At 40.9% G+C, this 19,383-nt stretch overlaps 1 protein-coding gene across 2 annotated transcripts in view; it reads right to left on the bottom strand.

Annotated features, from left to right (window-relative positions):
* LOC132396024 (coronin-6-like) overlaps positions 1 to 19,383 on the bottom strand; it is a 266,758-nt gene that overhangs the window by 43,633 nt on the left and 203,742 nt on the right. For both annotated transcript variants that reach the window (XM_059973324.1, XM_059973325.1), the window contains one exon: positions 198 to 327. In XM_059973324.1, coding sequence (XP_059829307.1) covers positions 198 to 327 — 130 coding nt within the window. The remainder of the gene's footprint in view (positions 1 to 197; positions 328 to 19,383) is intronic.

The following is a 19,383-nucleotide window of genomic DNA, read 5'->3' as shown; positions in this document are numbered from 1 at the left end:
GTGTAAAAGTCTGCTATGTCTTAAAGATGCAAGTATATTAATGTTTTATATTGAAAACTTATGGGGGAAAGTGAAGAACATCTGTTAGCACATAAGATGCACCAAATGACAAGGGCCACAGTCACTTCTGCTCTGACCATTGAATGTGAGCCAAGCAACACTCCCTGCTGTAATATTCCACAAACTGATGACTTTACCTGCACTTAGTAAAACATTGCGGGCAGTTGGGTGCCACGTAACAATTCCAACCCTCTTCGAATGTCCTTCCAAGACAACAATGGGGTCCGTGATGGAGCGGACAGTCATGTGATCGGGGATCTGCCAGATCTGTGAGGAAGAAAAAGCACATCTGGTTAGAAAAAGTATTACTGGGCAAACTGTTGACCTCAAATGCAGTAGAATAAACCCATTCAACAATTTACCTAATTAATCAAATCGCTTGTAAAGAATTTACAGTTCAAGTTCAGGTGTCATGCCACAAAGCAAAATCAAGTTACACCTTACTAATTATGAGGATTTTTTGGAGGGGTGGGTTTGTAATAACTTACCAAGGGGATAACTACTCTTAACTTCACTTGCTCCATCATTGAAATGCTCCCACAACCAACAATCACACTTTCAAGGATTCTTGATCTCATTATCTCATGTTCTCGTTATTTATTGCTATGTATTTATATTTGCCTTTGCACAGTTTGTTGTCTTCTGCACTCTGGTTGACCTTTCATTGACTCTGTTATAGGTACTGTTCTATAGATTTGCTGAGTATGCCCAAAAGAAAATGAGTTTGAGGTGGTGACTTATATACTTTGATAATAAAACTTATTTTGAACTTCAAAGACACAAACTTAATGTTTTAGGAACACCTTCTTCCTCTCCTCTAAGCAGTAGGTTGGAAGCAGAAACATTTTTTGTTCATGTTTTACACATCAATAGATGCTTTTGTAGACCTTTCATTCCAATTTTGTTGCACAGGTTTTAAAATATGTGTCTATATTCATTGCCGCTTTTGACCCCCAAATTTATCTGCGGCATCTGTGGTTTCCTGGTCTTTTGCAATCGTATTGTGCTTTTCTCACCTTAAATCCCTAGTTGCTGCTTAATCATTCCTGAACTTCTTAAGTTTGTTCTGAAGCTTGCCCAGAGAGTTCCAACCATTGTTAAAACATTAAATCAGCAGGGTCTAAATGTTCAGCAATTCCAAGTTAATGAAAGGAGATGATATCAACTTATTGTCCATTGGAACAATGAGATTATCCATGATTATCACATTACATTCAAAATGAGGCTTGCAGCTACTTCCTGTAGCTGCAATTTTACCAAATATACACTAGATAATAAAAATCCTCAATGCTCAATCTCAAGTTAAGAGTGGTTCTAATATTACCTCAATTTGCAATAGAGGCATACAATACAATTTACTAGTGCTATTTACTTTGGATTTGTACTTAATTCAAATCACACTAAACTTCTACTTTATTATTTATGTTCCTCATTTCAAATGATTGGATAATTAAATTCATAGGTACAAAAACTGATTATCAGGGCTAGAATACCATAATTAGTATTTTCTTGCAGTTCAGAAAGAACAGAAGCATTTTTTTAAACATTGGACTAAATTAACTATTTCTTATGATGTCAGTGTTAAATTATGTGTATGCAATAGCCAATATCTGATCATAAAACGGCCCTCTCTTTAAGACAAATAACTATTCGGATCAACCATCTAAGAACGGTAAAATGTCAGTTTCTTTGAAGGGAAGGAAATAATAAAATAGCTTCTGAAAATTTCATAATAAGCTGAATTACTGCAGCATCGTTAAATGGAAGAGAGAACAAAGGTATATTTGTATGAAAATCCCTTCTACAACCAGCTAAGGACTAGGAGGTTCTAATTACTTACAGTCTGTTTTTCTACAATCCATTTCTGACGCATTTTCCTTTAAATATCTGCTGGACTCAGTTCAAGCACTGGCACAAGGTATTTATTCCACAACCAGGATATCAAGAAGAAAACAAAGGAGCTGGTCATTGACTTTAGGAAGGGGGAGGGGACAATGCACATGCTCCTATTTACATCAAGAGTGCTGAGGTCAAAAGGATTGACAGCTTTAAGTTCTAAGAATGAAAATCACAAGTAGCCCCTCCTGCTCCTACCACGTAGAAGCCATGGCCCAGAGCGTAACAGAGCCTCTAAATTCTCAGGAGGCTAAAGAAATTCAGCACCTCCCCGGTGACCCTCACCAGTTTTTACAGATGTACCATGAAAAGCATCCTATCAAAATGCATCACAACTTGGAATGGCCTATCACCCCAAGCAACCACACAGAACTGTGGACACAGCTCAGAACCTGGCAAATACCAGCCTCCCCTCCAGAGATTCTGTCTACAGATCTTGCCACTTCAGTTGAGCAGCCAGCATAATCAAAGACTACCTCCCATTCTGGTCGTTCCTCCTTCTCCCGCCTTCCCATTGGGCAGAAGATACAAAAGCCTGAGAGCACGTACCACCAGGCTCAAGGACAGCTTCTATCATAGAGTCATGGAAACATACTGCAAAAAAAAACAGGCCTTCAGCACAGATTTCTATGCTGACCAAAGAATCCTCCTTACTCGTCTCGCTTGCCCATGTTCGGCCAATTACCCTTCAAGCCTTTTCTCTCCATGCACCTATTGCAATTGCACTCACCTAAACCGCCTCTTCTGACAGCTCATTCTGGGTACTATCATCAGTGTAAAGAAATTACACTCCCAGGTATTTTATTTTTAAATCTCTTCCCTCTTACCTTGTGTCTCTGGCCTCTAGTTTAGGACTCCCCAGCCCTTGAAAACACAATGAACATCCGCCTTGCCCACATTAGCACCCTTCAAGGCTGCAAACACCTCTTTCTTTGTAACATGCATACGATCCAACCCCTCACTGTTTATTACCCTTATTTCTCTGGAATCTATGATATTATCCTTAGAACACACCAAGGAGAAATAAGCACTCACATTCTCAGCCATCTCCTATGATCCCACATATAGGTATCCCTGATGGTCTTTAAGAGAAGACTTAAAGTCTTCTGCCTTGAATCTCTCCCACAGTTAAAAGACGACTGTAAGGTCCCCTTATATGATAAAATGGACTCTTGACATCACAATCTATCTTGACTTGGCCTTGTAGCTCATTGTCTGCTGGCACTGCACTTCCTTGTTAAATGTAACACTTTATTCTATATTTTGTTGCTGTTTTCCCTTCTTCTGCTTCAATGTGATGAAGTGATCTCGTCAGATCGCATACAAATCAAGGTTTTTCCACTGTGCCTCCTTACATGTGACAACAATGAACTGACCTTCTAACTTACTAGAACCAATGCCTGCCCCTTTGGTGAAATTAAGTGTAAGTAACAGTAAAGCTTACTTTTGCTTGTAAGGGTTTCAAATCTCAGTGTTGTGCCCGCAATGGAACGTCCTTCCATAGAAGATGGAACAGTACAGCACAGGAGCAGCACCTCGGCCCACAATGTCTGCGCTGAACATGATAAAAAGTTATACTAATCCCTTCTGCCTGGAAATGATCCACCTCTTTCATTTCCCTGCATATTCACATACCTATTTAAATGCCCTTTGAACACTACAACTGTATCTGCTTCCACCGCCATGCCTGGCATTGGGTTCCAAGCACCTACCATTCTCTGTAAAAGAAGCTTTTCTCTTACGCCTCTCATGTGGAGAATGGTAATTAAGCTTCGCTCGGATTTCTTCCCTTGTTGCGTTCTTCAGAAACTTTTCAGCATTATGTGCCATGGTCTACAATGGCCAATACTTGGCAGCAATGAGCCTGGCCAAGAGATCAACCTTTCAGTGGATGAACAGTGACCACAACACCTTAAGTTTTAAGGTAGCTTTCGATAAGGATAAGTATTGACCTTGCTGGAGTGCATCAAATTGGACAGGGAGAGCATTAGGCAGGAATTAGAGAGAGTTAATTGGGCAAGTCCACATCTGACATGTGGAGGGTGTATAAAGACCAACTGCACAGAGTACAGGACAGCTATGTTGCAGTCAGAAGTAAGGACAAGGATGGAGAGAACCTTGGATGGTGAGAGAAATGATGGATTTAGTCAAGAGTAAATTATGTAAAACTTAAGAACTTGAATCAAACAGAGCCTTTTAGGATTATAAAGAAGCCAGAAAGGAACTCAAGAAGGGAATTAGGAAAGACAGGAAGGGCTATGGAATGTCCTGGAAAGTAGGATTAAAGAAAATCACATGGCATTCTATATATACATCAGGAGCAAGAGGTTAACTAGAGAGAAGGTGTGACCACTCAAGGATAAAGGGGAGAACATTAACTTGGATGAAAAGAAATTAGGTGAGGTTCTTAGAGAGTACTTTTCATCAGTATTTATCATGGGGAAGGATGTGGAGGATGGGGAGATCAGTGCTGAGCATATTGATATGCATTTCAAGATACAGGATGAGGTAGTGGTTTGGTCTCTGAAAGAGCATTAAGGTGGAAGTCCCCAGGGTCTGATGGTATATGCCCAAGGTTATTGAGAGAGGCAAGAGAAGAAATTACTGGAGTCTTGACCAATACCTTTGTGTCCTCCCTACCCACAGGTAAGGTCCCAGACATATGGCAAGTAGCCAATGTTGTTCCATTATTCCAGAAGGGAAGCAGGAATAATCCTGGAAACTATTATAGACTAGTGAGTCTCACATCAGTGGAAGGGAAGCCACTGAAGAGTATTCTTGGAGACAGGATTCATGAGCATTCAGAAAACCATGGTCTAACTAGGATGAGCCAGCCTGGTTTTGTGTGGGGCAAGTTGTACTTTACAAAATGATAGAGTTTTTTGATGAGGTTACGAGGGTGATTGATGGAAGTAGAATTGTTGATGGATCTTAGTAAGGCGTATGACAAGATCCCTCCCTCATGGGAGTTTCATCCAGAAGATTAAGATGCATAGATCCATGGAGAATTGACTGTTTGGATTCAGAACTGGCTTGCCTATTGAAGACAGAGAATAGTGGTTGAAGACACTTTTTCTAGTTGAAGATCTGTGATTAGTGGTGTTCCGCAGGGATCTGTACTGGTACCTCTACTGTTGATCACTTGATGAAAATGGAGATGGGTGGGTTAATAAGTTTGCAGATGATATGAAGATCGGTGGTGTGACATTGATGGACATTGTGCACACAGATGATATTAGTTTAGTTGGCCATTTGATTACTAACTTAATTGGGCCAGCACAACATTGTGGGCCGAAGGACCTGTTCCTGTACTGTACTGTTCTATACTCTATGTAACAAGTCATGAAAGTATAGTCAACATGGTAATGTAGTGTTTTAATGTGACATTCCACCTAACTGATGGATTAAAGTGGGAAAGGTTGCTGAATCTTCTCTGACCTCATCTTGGGCCTTGTTCCACCCAAAACTTCAGTATGTCAACAAGTGACCTTTGGCCTTATCTGAACATCTACCACAATCCTGCAAAGACTATGGGTTGGGGGTGATGGAGACCAGGGTTATTGGGAAGCTAGGATGTAAAGGAAAGAGGACAGAATTCATACAGCATATAATTAAACCACTTGGCCCACCAGATCCATACTAATCCCTTCTTACATCACTTGGCCTGTCACCTTCTATGCCCAGGTGGTTCAAGTGCTCATCCAGGCTCTTCTTAAATGCCCTCAGTGACTCTACTTTCACCACACTCTCCAGTAGTGTGTTCTAGGTATTCAACACTCACTGGGTAAAGGAAATCTCCTTCAATTCCCTTCTAAATCTCTTAACCCTTACCCTAAAATTTATATCCTCTGGTCATACTCACCACAAAAGAGGGGGGAAAGTTCCCTTCACCCTACATAATCTAAACCCCTCATAATTATGTCCCCTCTTAACCACTCTCCTCCAAAGGAAAGAGAATGAGATTCTCCAGACTCTCTTCATAAGATGAAATGCTCTGTCCCAGTCAACTCCTTGGGGAATCATCTCGGCACCCTTTCCTACTCTATCATATCATTCCTTTATGGTGGGTGACCAGAACTGCACACGGGTGAGGTCTGAACATCTGATAGCTAACTGTGAGGCATGAGAAAATATCAAAAAGCATAAATAACTATAATACTAAACTCTTTATTCACTTTAGGGGGACTAGGCATTAGTGATAAAGTCAGATTTTATTGTCCATCAGCAAATGCCCTGACATGGCCGGTTTACTTGGCATTTCAATGCTAATTATATCAATGGATCTGGAGTCTGAACCATGACGGGGTAAGAAAGTAGATTTCCTACATTTGTGAAACCAATAGGCCAGGTGTTCCCAACCTTTTTTATACTATGGACCTCTACCATTATATGAGTTTGGGAGCCCTGCGATAGGCTTCAACTAAAACCTGCAGTCTTGTGGTCATCGTTACTAAGAACTTGTTTTACTTTCCAGGTGACAGATAATTTAAACTCCGCAGCAGCCATTGCAGGATTTGAAATTGGATGTTTGTTTATTAGTCCAAATCAATACTTCCTACTCCAAGCAAGGATGGTACGGTGGTGTGGTGGTTAGTACAACACTTTACAGCGCCAGCGATCAGGGACTGGGGTTCAATTCCCGTTACTGCCTGTCAGGGGTTTGTACGCTCTCCCCATGACTGCGGAGAGCTTTGTCCAGGTGCTTTAGTTTTGTCCCCCATTCTAAAGGCGTACAGGTTAGGGTAGTGAGTTGTGAGAATGCTATGTTGATGCCAGAAGCTTGGTGGCTGCCCCCAGCACATCTGGGACAGTGTTGATCGTTGATGCAAATAACAAATTTCACTGTATGTTTTGATATACATGTGACAAATAAAGCTTATCTTTATCTTTAAACTAAGTTTAAAAAAAGAGTACTATATCATATACCCTGTGCACAAAAATTGGGATTAATGTTAAAGTTAGATTCTTTACTAAAACTCAATCTAGTCTAACACACTTTAAGGTTTCACTGCTAACGTAATGGCGTCTCTTTAATGTTTCGCTGCTAATGTAATGGTTTCTCTGTAGCAGCAATGTTTGGGTTATGACTAAAGATAGCGGGGCTTTGGAATGTGGGGCAATCCAATGACAGGTACGTTGTTCTTTCTTGTGAGTCTGGAAGAGGGATTTTCGCGGTCTTCTGTCAGCGAGAGAGGAAGAAGGAAGACGCATGTGGAGAGAGCTGGAAGACCACCAGACGGAGTGGACTGGAATCTGAGGGTCCGAAGGTCAGTGATGCCTGGAGGAGGTCGATGGCTGATGAATGGCTGTGAGCTCCAACGTGCACTTTTGACTTTTTCCTTAAAATGGGCCCTTTTTCTTTTTATTTTCTTTACTAACCCTATATTCAGATTAAGATTTATAAAGTTCAATCCTTTAATTGCATATGATGTACTGTCTGATATTTTGCGGTACGGATTTGTAACTGGGCGACACATCACGCAGCATCCACTCAAATGAGATTTCTCAGTTTGACGGGGCCAGAAGTTGTTTTCCCCTAGACCAAGGGTCGGCAACCTGTGGCTCCGGAGCCGCATGCGCCTCTTTCATCTCTGTGCTGCGGCTCCCCGTAGTTTGTTAGTTTTTGAAATTTAATTCGAAATTTGAAGATTATGGTGACCTTGTACAATCTAAAAACGTTGTGGAGACCCCATTTCCTGGCACATCCGAACTGGCTCACAATTAGCCACCGTTCCAGCTAAGGGAGATAGCCTACGGGGGTTTGTGAGTACGTGTCTTTTGGAGCATCCGCACCCACGGGGACGGGTTCAGGGAGGCTTTAAATCAAGGCTGTTTAGTTCGAATAGTTACCTTTGACTGCAGTGTCTTTATTTTAGCGCTGCGTGTAGTGCTACACCGCTACAACGTGTTTTTTATCGCTATTAATATACATCACCACTGCCAATGCCTGACACCCGCCAGTGCGCGCTTCCTTTTAATTCTTCGATCCAAGGTAGGCTAACTATGGAGTAACCTTCAACCCAACGTCTTTTTTTCGGAGTTCAAAATGTTTTTGTTGCATGCAGAAATGTAATTTCGTTTTCTCTGCAGGAGTTCATCAATTTCATAAATGCAACACATTATAGTTTGTTTATACATAGCATAAAGGCAAAAAAAAAACCGTTGTATGCAGTGTTATTTCATTTTAAATGTCAAACGGGTTTTGTGGCTCCCAGTGTTTTCTTTTCTGTGGGAAATGGGTCCATATTGGCTCTTTCAGTGGTAAACGTTGCCGACCCCTGCCCTAGACGAACACGTGTTGGCCGAACCTGAGGGTTACACTAGTATCAAACTTTTCCAGGTGATACAACCACAGTGAAGTAATTTCATATTTGGAACTTTTTTTCCAGCTAACATTAAACATTTCTTACCACACCTGTTAAAGTGTTTGGTTACTGCTGAAACATATCTGTAATCATACAATCTGCTGGAGGTCCTGATACAGGGCTTCAACTCAATTCCTCTCCTCCCACAAATACTGCTTGCCCCCCTGAGTTCCTCCAGCAGATCAGCTGTTGCTCCAGGTTCCAGCAAAAGCAACCTCTTGCATTAGAATCAGGTTTAATAACACCGGCATATGTCGTGAGATTTGCTAGCTTTGTGGCAGCAGTACAATGCAATACATGATAATATAGGGAAAAATGTGAATTATGGTAAATATATATGTATATCAAATAGATAAAATCAAAAACATAACACATAATAAAATGGAGTGAGATAGTGCTCGAGATTTCAATGTCCATTCAGAAATCATATGGCAGAATTTTAAAACAAGACCAAGTAGAATGTAAAAAAGTACCAATTTTTTGATTACATCGAAAACATTGGTCAGACATATTTGAATTTAATCTATTTATTTTCTGTGGTGTTAGATACAATTGATGTAAAAAATTATATTGTATTAATCTAAGTCAAACATTTATTGTATTTATCATACTATCAGAACATAATCTTGACCAACTTTTTCCATCAATTTTAACATTCAAATCAGATTTCCATTTTCGTCCTGATTTATGAATTCCAGATTCAATTGTCTGTTCTTGAATCAAATTGTACATACAAGATGTAAATTTTTAAATTTTTCCTTTTTGAATTAATATTTCTATTTCACTAGGTTTTGGCATCAACATTGATTGACCCAGCTTTTCTCGTAAGTAAGCCTTTAATTGAAAATAACAGAAAAGAGTGTTGTTTGATATTTTATATTTATTTTTTAATTGATCAAGCGACATCAATATACCTCCTTCAAAACAATCACCTATATATTTAATCCCCTTTTGGGACTGGAGTACAACTCCCACATAGTCCAATGTTATTTTTAGTAGGGGATATTGAAGGGACAATACTGAAACTTAAATTGAATAAGTATCAGAAAAAATTATAAAAATTGCATTGGCAGTAGCTAAAAAAGTTATCGCAGTTACTTGGAAATCTGATTTATATTTAACTATGGATCGTTGGAATAATGAAATATATAGTTGTATTCCACTTGAAAAAATTACATATAATCTAAGAAATGAATATGATATATTTTTGAAAATTTGGCTCCCATACATACAAAAGATGGGATTAAATATATAGGTCCTTTGAAGATAAAATTATAAAGTAATTGGGGAAAGTAAAAATAAATATTAAAATTATTTTGAACTCCATGGAGCATGTGGGGATCCTCCAATATCCAGGCAATCTTTCTTTCTTCTTTCTTTCTTTCTTTAGATAAGGGGTAAGGGGGGGAGGGTTAATATTATTTTTCTTTCTTTTTCATTACATTTATTCTTTGCAATTTAAAAAAATAAAGAAAGAAAGAAAGAAAGAAAGAAAGAAAGAAAGAAAGAAAGAAAGAAAGAAAGAAAGAAAGAAAGAAAGAAAGAAAGAAAGAAAGAAAGAAAGAAAGAAATCATATGGCAGAGGGGAAGAAGCTGTTCCTGAATCGCTGAGTGTCTGCCTTCAGGCTTCTGTACCTCCTACCTGATGGTAACAATGAGAAGAGGGCATGTCCTGGGTGGTTGGGTCCTTAATGATGACACCACCTGATGTACCATCAATAACTCTCTCTGAGACGTAAAGGCAAGATATCGGCTTTTATTGACTGGAAGAAGGAACAAGCCGTGGTTGACCACCATACTACATCCTGGAGACTGAGAGGCCGGGCTCAGACCTCAATCGCCTTTATACTGGGGTCTGTAGGAGGAGCCACAGGAGCAGTCAGTAGGGGCGTGTCCAGACAGGTATATGTAGTTCACCACACCACCTTTCTAAGGCACCGATCCTTGAAGATGTCTTGAATACTACCAAGGCTAGTACCCATAATGGAACTGATTAATTTTACCACTCTCTACAGCATATTTTGATCCTGTGCAGTAGCCACCAACCCCCATACCAGATGGTGATGCAGCCAGTCAGAATGCTCTCCCTGGTACATCTGTAGAATTTTCAAGTGTGTTAGGTGACATTCGAAATCTCCTCAAACTCCTAATGAAGTACAGCTGCCGCCTTGTCTCCTTTATAGCTGCATTAATATTTTGGGACCAAATTAGGTCCTCAGAGATACTGACACCCAGGAACTTGAAATTTCTCACTCTCTCCACTTCCGCTCCCTCTATAAGGATTGGTGTGTGTTCCCTCATCTTGGACTTTCTGAAGTCCACTATCAGCTCTTTGATATGACTGGTAAGTGCAAGATTATTGCTGCGACACCATTCTACGAGCTGGTATATCTCGCTGCAGTATGCTCTTTCCATCTCCATGCCTGTAATCATAACCTGCTTATTTTGTACTTTTGTCCTTTTTCCCCCACAAATGCATGGTTTGTTCTCTGCATTTAATCAAAACTTTTGATTGTAAAGACTGACATGAGAAAAGCATACACTTTGTATTGATTTTAAATGATTGCTTTAGACCGATCACCATGATCTGTACAGGATCACCATGAACAGCAGAGGGCAGTGTAGAACAAAACTTTGGTCTGCAGACGCTACACCGTGTGCTGAGCATTTCACAAATAGCCACCATAAGATAAATGCTAACTGAGGAAATCTTGCACCCACATTCTTTTAGAAAAGTGATTAAAAACCCTTCCATTTAGCATTCATGTCTGCATTAAGAGTTCAGTGTATGAAGTGCACCATCCCCGCCTCCAGGGACCCTGTGTGAAAAGAACAAGTTGGTCTATTCCCTTGAACAGACTGAAGAATCCTCGCGGCAGGACGCAGAGATTAAAACAAGAATTGAAAGCTGGCAGAGCTTGTGCAGTGCAAATCATCCAAAGAAAATGAAGTGGGTTGTGAATGAAAAAGGAAGAAAATATTAGAGATGAAAGGCTGAAGAGAAAGTAAAACAAAAACGCATTATTTATTTAGTGATACAGCACAGTAACAGGCCCTTCCAGACCAATCAGCCCTCGCCAAACAATTACACCCATGTGACCAAATAACCTACTGACCTATACATCTTTGGACTGTGGAAGGAAATCGGAGCATCTGGAGGAAACCCACAGTCATGGGGAGAACGTACAAACTCCTTACAGACAGTGGCAACAACTGAATCTGGGTCACTGGTGCTGTAAAAGTATTGAGCTAACCATTACACTACGATGCCACCCACACGACACTAACATAGCACTTTTTTAAAAATGTTATGTTTTAAGTAAAAGTTTTTACTTTTTGAAACATCTCCAGTACATAAAGTCTGAAGTAATCTGACTTCATCTGCCTGGAAATAACCTTCAGAGAGGATGTCTGACAGTGCGTAAAATATTCACTTATATTTGGGTGTGTTCAAAGGGTTTTCAATGACATTTAAAAGCAGTTGAAATATATTGATAAATCACTCACCAAAATAAAGTTTAAAACACATATAATAAATATAAATTAATTAGAAGCATTATTGCTACTGAAAATAAAGAAAATGAATCATCTATCTTTATCATTAAGGCCGATTATCCCATTTAGAAAGAGAGAAATGCCAAGTATGGCCACGACGGTTGGTGTGAAGCAGGGGAATGAACGTGCTGCTGCTCAATTCAAAGGATGTAGATACAGCTGCTGGGAACCCAGTCCCGGGCATCTTGTTAGGCACCAGCTCTCTCACAGAACCACCAGCTGAAAAGGAGCGTAATTTAGAATATTCACTGATTTCCTCATGTGCTACATCAGAAATGACAATTTCCAAAATGCACTGTCTTTTCTCTAAAGGTTTACATGGGACATACAACACAGAACCAGTGAAATTTCTTCTAAGTTTCCTATTGGAATTCTTGGTGATTACACTACATTAATAGTTCCCGTTGGGCCCTGTCCACATTGAGAAACACTCTTCCTATTAAACAAATTCATCTTGGGTTTCCAGCTGGGTACAGGAATCAATTTTAACTGATGTTTTGATGACAGTCTCTGCCATCTTCATCAGGGATGATGCCTGGACAGGTCTGGTCCAGTGGTATTTATACCTCTGTCATCCATCCCTCCTGATTGGTTAGTCCTCATCCAATCATGTTTCCTCTGCCCCCCCCCCCCCCCACCGGTTTACAGTTGAATTCCAGTTCTTACTTGGAGCGAGACCTTTATCTTTGTTAAACAATTTTTCCTCAGGTTTTATTTCAATGGCTTCCTTCACCAGGTGTTCCCAAAACCATTGGTGCAGTAGAGTAGTTTTGTGCTGTCGAAGTCAGTCCTGTGGCCGTTGTGAATGCAGAGTTCTGCTACTGCCAATTTTTCTAGGTAAGCAAATGGATAAACCTCCTGTGCTCCTTGATGTGGGTTTCCACCGTGTGTCCTGTCTGGTTGATACACGCTGCTCCGCACTCACAGGGAATCCTGTAAATGCCAGACATCCTGAGTCCCATGCCATCCTTGACCCACATAATCTGTGATTTGAATTCCCTTGCAAGTTTGTGGATGGCATTAATCCAGTATTTCTTCAATATCCTTCCAGAATCCATGAAAATATAGGGAAGACAGGCAGTAGCGATGGGTTCCTCCTCGTTGTTAGGTTCCTTGGAATTTCTGTCAGCCCTCTTAAGGACCCTATTGATTTCCTCGGCCTTGTAGCCATTCTTGGGAAAGTCGTGTGTAATCATCTTATTTCCTCGTGGAGAATGTCTGGGTCCGAAGCACGTAGTTTTTGCCCGGTTAATCAAAGTGGAAAGAACCACTCTACATTGGGGTCATGATGGTGCCTGTTACTGTTGAGGTACAGGTCTGTGTGAACGGATGTTTGATCGACCCCATGTCTGAGGCTACCGTCTGGTTTCTGTTGTACTAGAATGTCCAGGAATGGGAGGCAACCATCTCCATCGTAAATCGAATGTTTGGATGTATACTGTTCAGATTGTCGTGGAACTACTGGAGTACCTGGAGCCCATGAGGCCACACGGCGAAGGTGTCATCGACATACCTGAAGAAGCATTTGGGAAGTAAGGGTGATGAATAGAGCCCTCTCCTCAAAGTCCTCCCTGTAGAAATTAGCAATAGCCACAGCCACTCCGTCTGTCTGTTCACAGTAGTTCCTCTTATAGAGGAAGTATGTCAATATAAGGGTATGTTCAAAATGGTCAGTGGTTCCCTTATCAAACGTTGACCACACTGGACCAAGCTGTCCTGAAAGTGGACTCTCGTGAACAGGGAAACCACATCGAAACTGACCTTTTTGTCCTTTTTGTCCTCTGGATGTCGGTTATCGTTTTTATGAAGCCGGTTGAATAATTTTTGATGAGACGCTCACAGCCCGCCCAACACAGGGAGGCAGCATGGTTGTTAAATGCTTAGTAAGGTAGTAAGTCAGAGAATCTATCCCACTGATGATAGGCCTCGGGGGAGAACCCTCCTTGCGTATCTTAGGGAGCCTGTAAAGTTTTGGTGGTACCGACGCCTGAGGCAGAAGTGCCTTACATATGTCTGCTGCCTGTCCAGATTTCTTCAGTAAAATGGAGGTCATCCTCACAATTAAGTCTGTTGGATCCCGCTGTAGAACTCTGTAGATGAGATTGTCCAGAATCTGTTGGACTTTCCTGTGGTATTATTTCTGCATCAACTCGATCAACACCCTTCATGATATTTGTTACGTATTCAGGCAACAATAAATATATGAGTTCGGCAAGGGTTTCTTATAATAAAACAACACGTTTATTAAACACAGAAAACAAACCCCCCAAAAGTAAACAAACACTACCGTAACCGGAAACAGCTGCTGAGCGGCTGTTCAAACAGTTCGTAAAGTGATATTCCAAAACAGTTCTTAAAGTGATATTCCAAAACAGTTCTTAAAGTGATATTGCCAAAAGTTCGATATGCTCACAGTCCATTTAAAAGGAGAGACTTTACAGGACGATTTAAGTTCTCTTTCACGTCGCTTGCTTCGATTCCCGACGTCGAAATTCCCACGAAGAATTTACGAAACAGAACGGCTTAAAGGCACTGACCTTTCCTTCTCCACTACCTTCAATCCTTTCTAGGTAAACCTAGGGATTAACACGAAGATAGTCAACGAAATCCTTCCAAATAAGGATCAAATGAAGGTCGCCCCCGTTTCACCGTAGAAAGCGATTCTCCTCGATCTTTAACTTCCAACCTTGAATCTTCACTCTCCTTTAATTCTCAAACTAACAGAATCATAAAGAACCTGTTGGCATTAACCTTTTAAACTTTAGGCATTAAATAAAAACTTCATCCTTCAACTAAACTGCGTCATCACTTCAAACACGCAGTGGCATGAAGTCAACTTGGCAAATCCAGCCACGAACTGCCCCTCCTCACAGGGTGGGGTCTACCTTTTATAACCTGTAAAAAACCCATCACATGATCTCTACTGGCGGGAAAATGACGTCATTCCACCATCACAAGACCATCACCTCAAGTCCAGTACAGCTTCAACCCCAGTCACATGACAAGGGCACCACTGTCATGTGTCACGAGTACGTAACATATTATATACCTCTATTCTAGCACTCATTAGCCGTCTCAAGGGAGCTTCGTTATCTTGGATGATATTTTCAACCAGAGGTTAGGATTGTAGTAGACCGACAGTTCAAGCAGTTTATCCCAGGTGAGGATTGTAGTAGACTGACAGTTCAACCAGTTTATCGCTGGTTAGAATTGTAGAAGACTGACAGTTCAACCAGTTTATCCCAGGTTAGGATTGTAGTAGACTGACAGCCCAACTGATTTATCCCAGGTTAGGATTGTGTAGACTGACAGCTCAATTAGTTTATCTGAGCACTTAAGCAAATGTTTTCCTTCACTTAGATCTTCCAAGCCTTTTCCTTTTGACTAAGACAGTTATCTGAGTTCCCTTTGAGTCTGCTAATACAATCTGTTTCAACCGCTTACCTTGCTCCCCAGTCATAGATTTGTATAGCACAGAAATGGCCCTTCAGCTCACAACTGTCCATGCCGACCTTATTTGGCCATCAACCACTGCCATTAATCCCACTTGCCTGCATTAGGACCATATCATTCTATGCCTATTTATGTGTCTGTCTAAATGCCTCTTAAACATTAATTGTATCTGACTTCAACGCCTCATCTGGCAGCGCGTTCCGGATATCAACTACTCTTGGTTTTGAAAAGACCTTATCATTCAGATTCCCTTTACAGCTCCAACCTCTCACCTTAAATCTACATCCTCTTGTTTTAGATAATCCTATCATGGGAAAAGGATTTTGACTATTTTACCCCATCTGTACTTTCATAATTCTTATATACTTTTATCAGCTCACTCCTTAGCCTCCTTTGCTTTTGGAAAGCCCAACCAATCCAATCTCTTCCCATAAACCTTCCAATTAAGACAACATCCTGATGAATTTCCTCTGCATTCTCTTCAGCACAATCACATCCTTTCCATAGTGTAGCACTCAGAAAGTTGCAAGTTTCACATTCTTTGGGTAAAGAGGTTTCTTCTAAATTTCCTATTGGAATTCTTGGTGATTACCTTACAGATCTAGTTAGGTTTGTTCCAAGTCAAGAAACATTCCCTATGTATCTATACCATCAAAACCCTTCATGGTGGTATCCTGTATTGCTCTTGTTTGGTCAACTGTCAGTTTCTTCCCAAGAAAAAGTCATTATTTTAGATGATGTTTTCAAGATGGTGTATGAGTGAACTAAACGGTTACAGAATACCCTAGAATGTAGAGAAATCACAGAAGGTTGTGATTGGTGGTGGGACCATGATAGAACTAAAAATCTTATATGTGGATGGATGTTGCAGGAAACATAGCACGGGTGTTAAGGGGGAGGGAAGAGAATAGGTAAGGGATGTGTGATTTCTACAGTCAGAAGAAAGGAGGTTACAAGAGTCACGGGAAGGGAGAGTGGAGGGTGAGGGGTGGGGAAGGAAAAAGGAAGTCAATTCAATATTCCTGGTTGAAAATTCAGTACAACCAGAAAAAAGTACAATGGAGTCAAAAAAACTAGGAACAGGCTTGCAAGGAGTATATTCCACATGGAGGGGAATGAGGATTTGAACATTATCCTGTCAACAGAAGCCCATGACCAGAGAGACTAACACACACAGGGAGGGAAGAGTAGTTGAATTTGAACCAAAGTGTGTGAATTTCTGAAAACTAGCATGAAATTCACTTGAACAGCCATCAAATGGAATGGAGAAAGTTGCCATTGGGTGAATGGGAAATAACCTACAGTCATGGAAACATTGTGTTCAATATGTGCCATTCACTGCACTCGCCTCGCAAAATAAGCTTCCACTGACCAGCATCAAATTCCACCCTCCTTTGCTGAGATCAGTCAATAGACAATAGGCAATAGGTGCAGAAGTAGACCATTCGGCCCTTTGAGCCTGCACCGCCATTTTGAGATCATGGCTGATCATCTATGCCGTCCTATGCCCTCCCTCAATGGCACAGAAAAAGCCTTTAACTGCAGAAAATGAGCCAAGTTAATTAAGAGAGAGTGGAAACATGAGGAAATCTACAGATGCTGGAAATCCAAGCAATGCACACAAAATGCTGGTGGAACGCAGCAGGCCAGGCAGCATCTATAGGGAGAAGCGCGGTCGACGTTTGGGTCAACTAGTTGGACGTGCGGGAGAGTGTTGGAAATAGTCTGCTAATCAGGCAGCATTTGTGGAAGGGAGGAACTGAGCTAACATTTCTAGTCAAACATTCATTTACTGAGCTGAAATTAAGTTGTACAATATAAGGGAAAGTTCTGCCAGTCGAGGAGATGAGGAAGGAGGAGGAAAGGGAAAAGGAAGAAGAGCCAAGTGTTCTCCTTGGATGTTAAGACATCCATGCACAAAGCCCCCCTTACCAATATAATGTTTGCAGGAATATCTGGTACAATGATCCATTGTACTTGAAATATGGATGCTACATTCTATCCAAAACATAAGACATAGGAGCAGTATTAGGCCATTTGGCCCATCGAGTCTACTCCACTGCTAATAACACTAAATTGAAAACTCAAAAAGCCTTGGGTTAGGAACCTAACTAGCAGAGACAGGATTTGAGCACAGACAACAGGTCAGATTGGTACAACAATCTGGTTTTGTTTTTGTGTTTCACTGTTATTAATGTAATTGTATTCAAAAAAGGTTCTTCAATAACTAACCTGAAGCTATGAAAATGTGCAGAAAAGCTATAAGAAGTCACAACTAAATGGATCAACTAAGTTAACAGCTGATTCCCATTCCGAAGGCCCAGTCAAGCTTGCGTTGCAAACTGCTTGAACCTGGACAATGATGAAGTGTTTTGTTCAGCTAAGTGGTGGCAAGGTCGGAGAAGACATCTTCTCCAATATTGTAACATACCTGCCATGAAGCAAGAAATGGAAGATTAACACTCAAGTTCAGTGACACTGGGAGTGAAATGAATATCAATGAAACAGGATATAGTATAATCCACACTGTTGGGTGTTAAGAAAGGCTCTTCTGCACACCACTATTGTAACACGTGAGTAACCATCACCCATCCTCTCAGCTTGAACCAGTCTGGGTATTCTCATCTGACTTCTCTCATTAACGAGGCATTTTCGCCCACAGAATTGCCATCACTGGATTTTTTTTTTTTGCACCATTCTCTATAAACTCTAGAGATTATTATGGATGAAAATCCCAGAAAGTTAGCAGTTTCTGAGATACTCAAACCACCCCATCTGGCACCAACAATCATTCCACGGTCAAAGTCACTTAGATTACATTTCTTCCCATTGTGGTGTTTGGTGAACAACAACCGAACTTCTTGACCATTCTTGCATGCTTTTATGCATGAGTTTCTGCCGCATGATTGGCTGATTAGATATTTGCATTAATAAACAGGTGTACAGGTGTATCTAATAAAGTGGCCACAGGGTGGATTAAGTTCAGCCATAACAATAATGTCCATACTTTAGATAGTAATGTTTGTCCATGATGTTATAAGGACTTCAGTTTCTACAAAAGATTCAACAAGATCTTGTCAAACATTGGAGCTGACATCCAATAGAAAAATAAGGACTGAAATTTATGCAGTGTCTTGAATCATTTCACATTGTTTCCTCGTCAATGATGTCATTTTTGAATTAGGGCTACTGTTCCACTGTGGGTAATGAAGCAGATAGTTTTCACAACAAGTACCCACACTCAGCAATGCACTGGGTTTCCCCAAGCTATGAATATTGAGAATTTCCTCACTGTTCTTTGAAAAAGTTGCATGCATTTTTACATTTTATTGTGCAGCCATAACCCCATTCTAATTACAAACAAGAGAAAATCTGCAGATGCTGGAAATCCAAGCAACACTCATGGAAAAGAGTATGGTCAACTTTTCAGGCTGAAACTCTTCAGCAGGACTGGAAAAAAACAGCTGATGAGTAGATTTTAAAGTTTGTGGGGGGGGAGAGGAGATGGAAGCACAAGGTGATAGGTAAAATCTGAAGGGGGAGGGATGAAGTAAAGAGAATGGAAGTTGATTGGTGTAAGAGATGGAAGGCCATGGAAAAGGGGGAGGAGCACCAGAGGGAGGCAATGGGTGGGCAGTGACATAGTTGAGAGAGGGAAAAGGGGATGGGAAATGGTGAAGGAAAGGGGGGGTTTAATGGAGGGCACTACGGAAGCTTGAGAAATCAATGTTCATGCCATCAAGTTGGAGGCTACCCAGATGGAATATAAGGTGTTGTTCCTCTCCCCTAAGTGTGGCCTCATCATGACAGTGGAGGAGGCCATGGATAGACATATCGGAATGGGAATGGGAAGTGGAATTAAAGTGGGTGGTCACCGAGAGATCCCACTTTTTCTGGTGGAAGGAGAGTAGGTGCTCGGCACAGTGGCCTCCCAATCTATGTCAGGTCTCACCGATATACAGGAATACAGGATATACAACAATATGGCACTTCCTCAGCACCGTGCTAATCTGTCAGCCTGAAGTACATGATCAAATCTTAGAAGTGGGCTTAA

This window comes from Hypanus sabinus, chromosome 6, assembly GCF_030144855.1.
Source record: "Hypanus sabinus isolate sHypSab1 chromosome 6, sHypSab1.hap1, whole genome shotgun sequence".
Classification (NCBI taxonomy): Eukaryota; Metazoa; Chordata; class Chondrichthyes; order Myliobatiformes; family Dasyatidae; genus Hypanus; species Hypanus sabinus.
The sequence above is the reverse complement of the archived record's forward strand: the minus strand, read 5'-3'. Positions and strand labels throughout refer to the sequence as shown.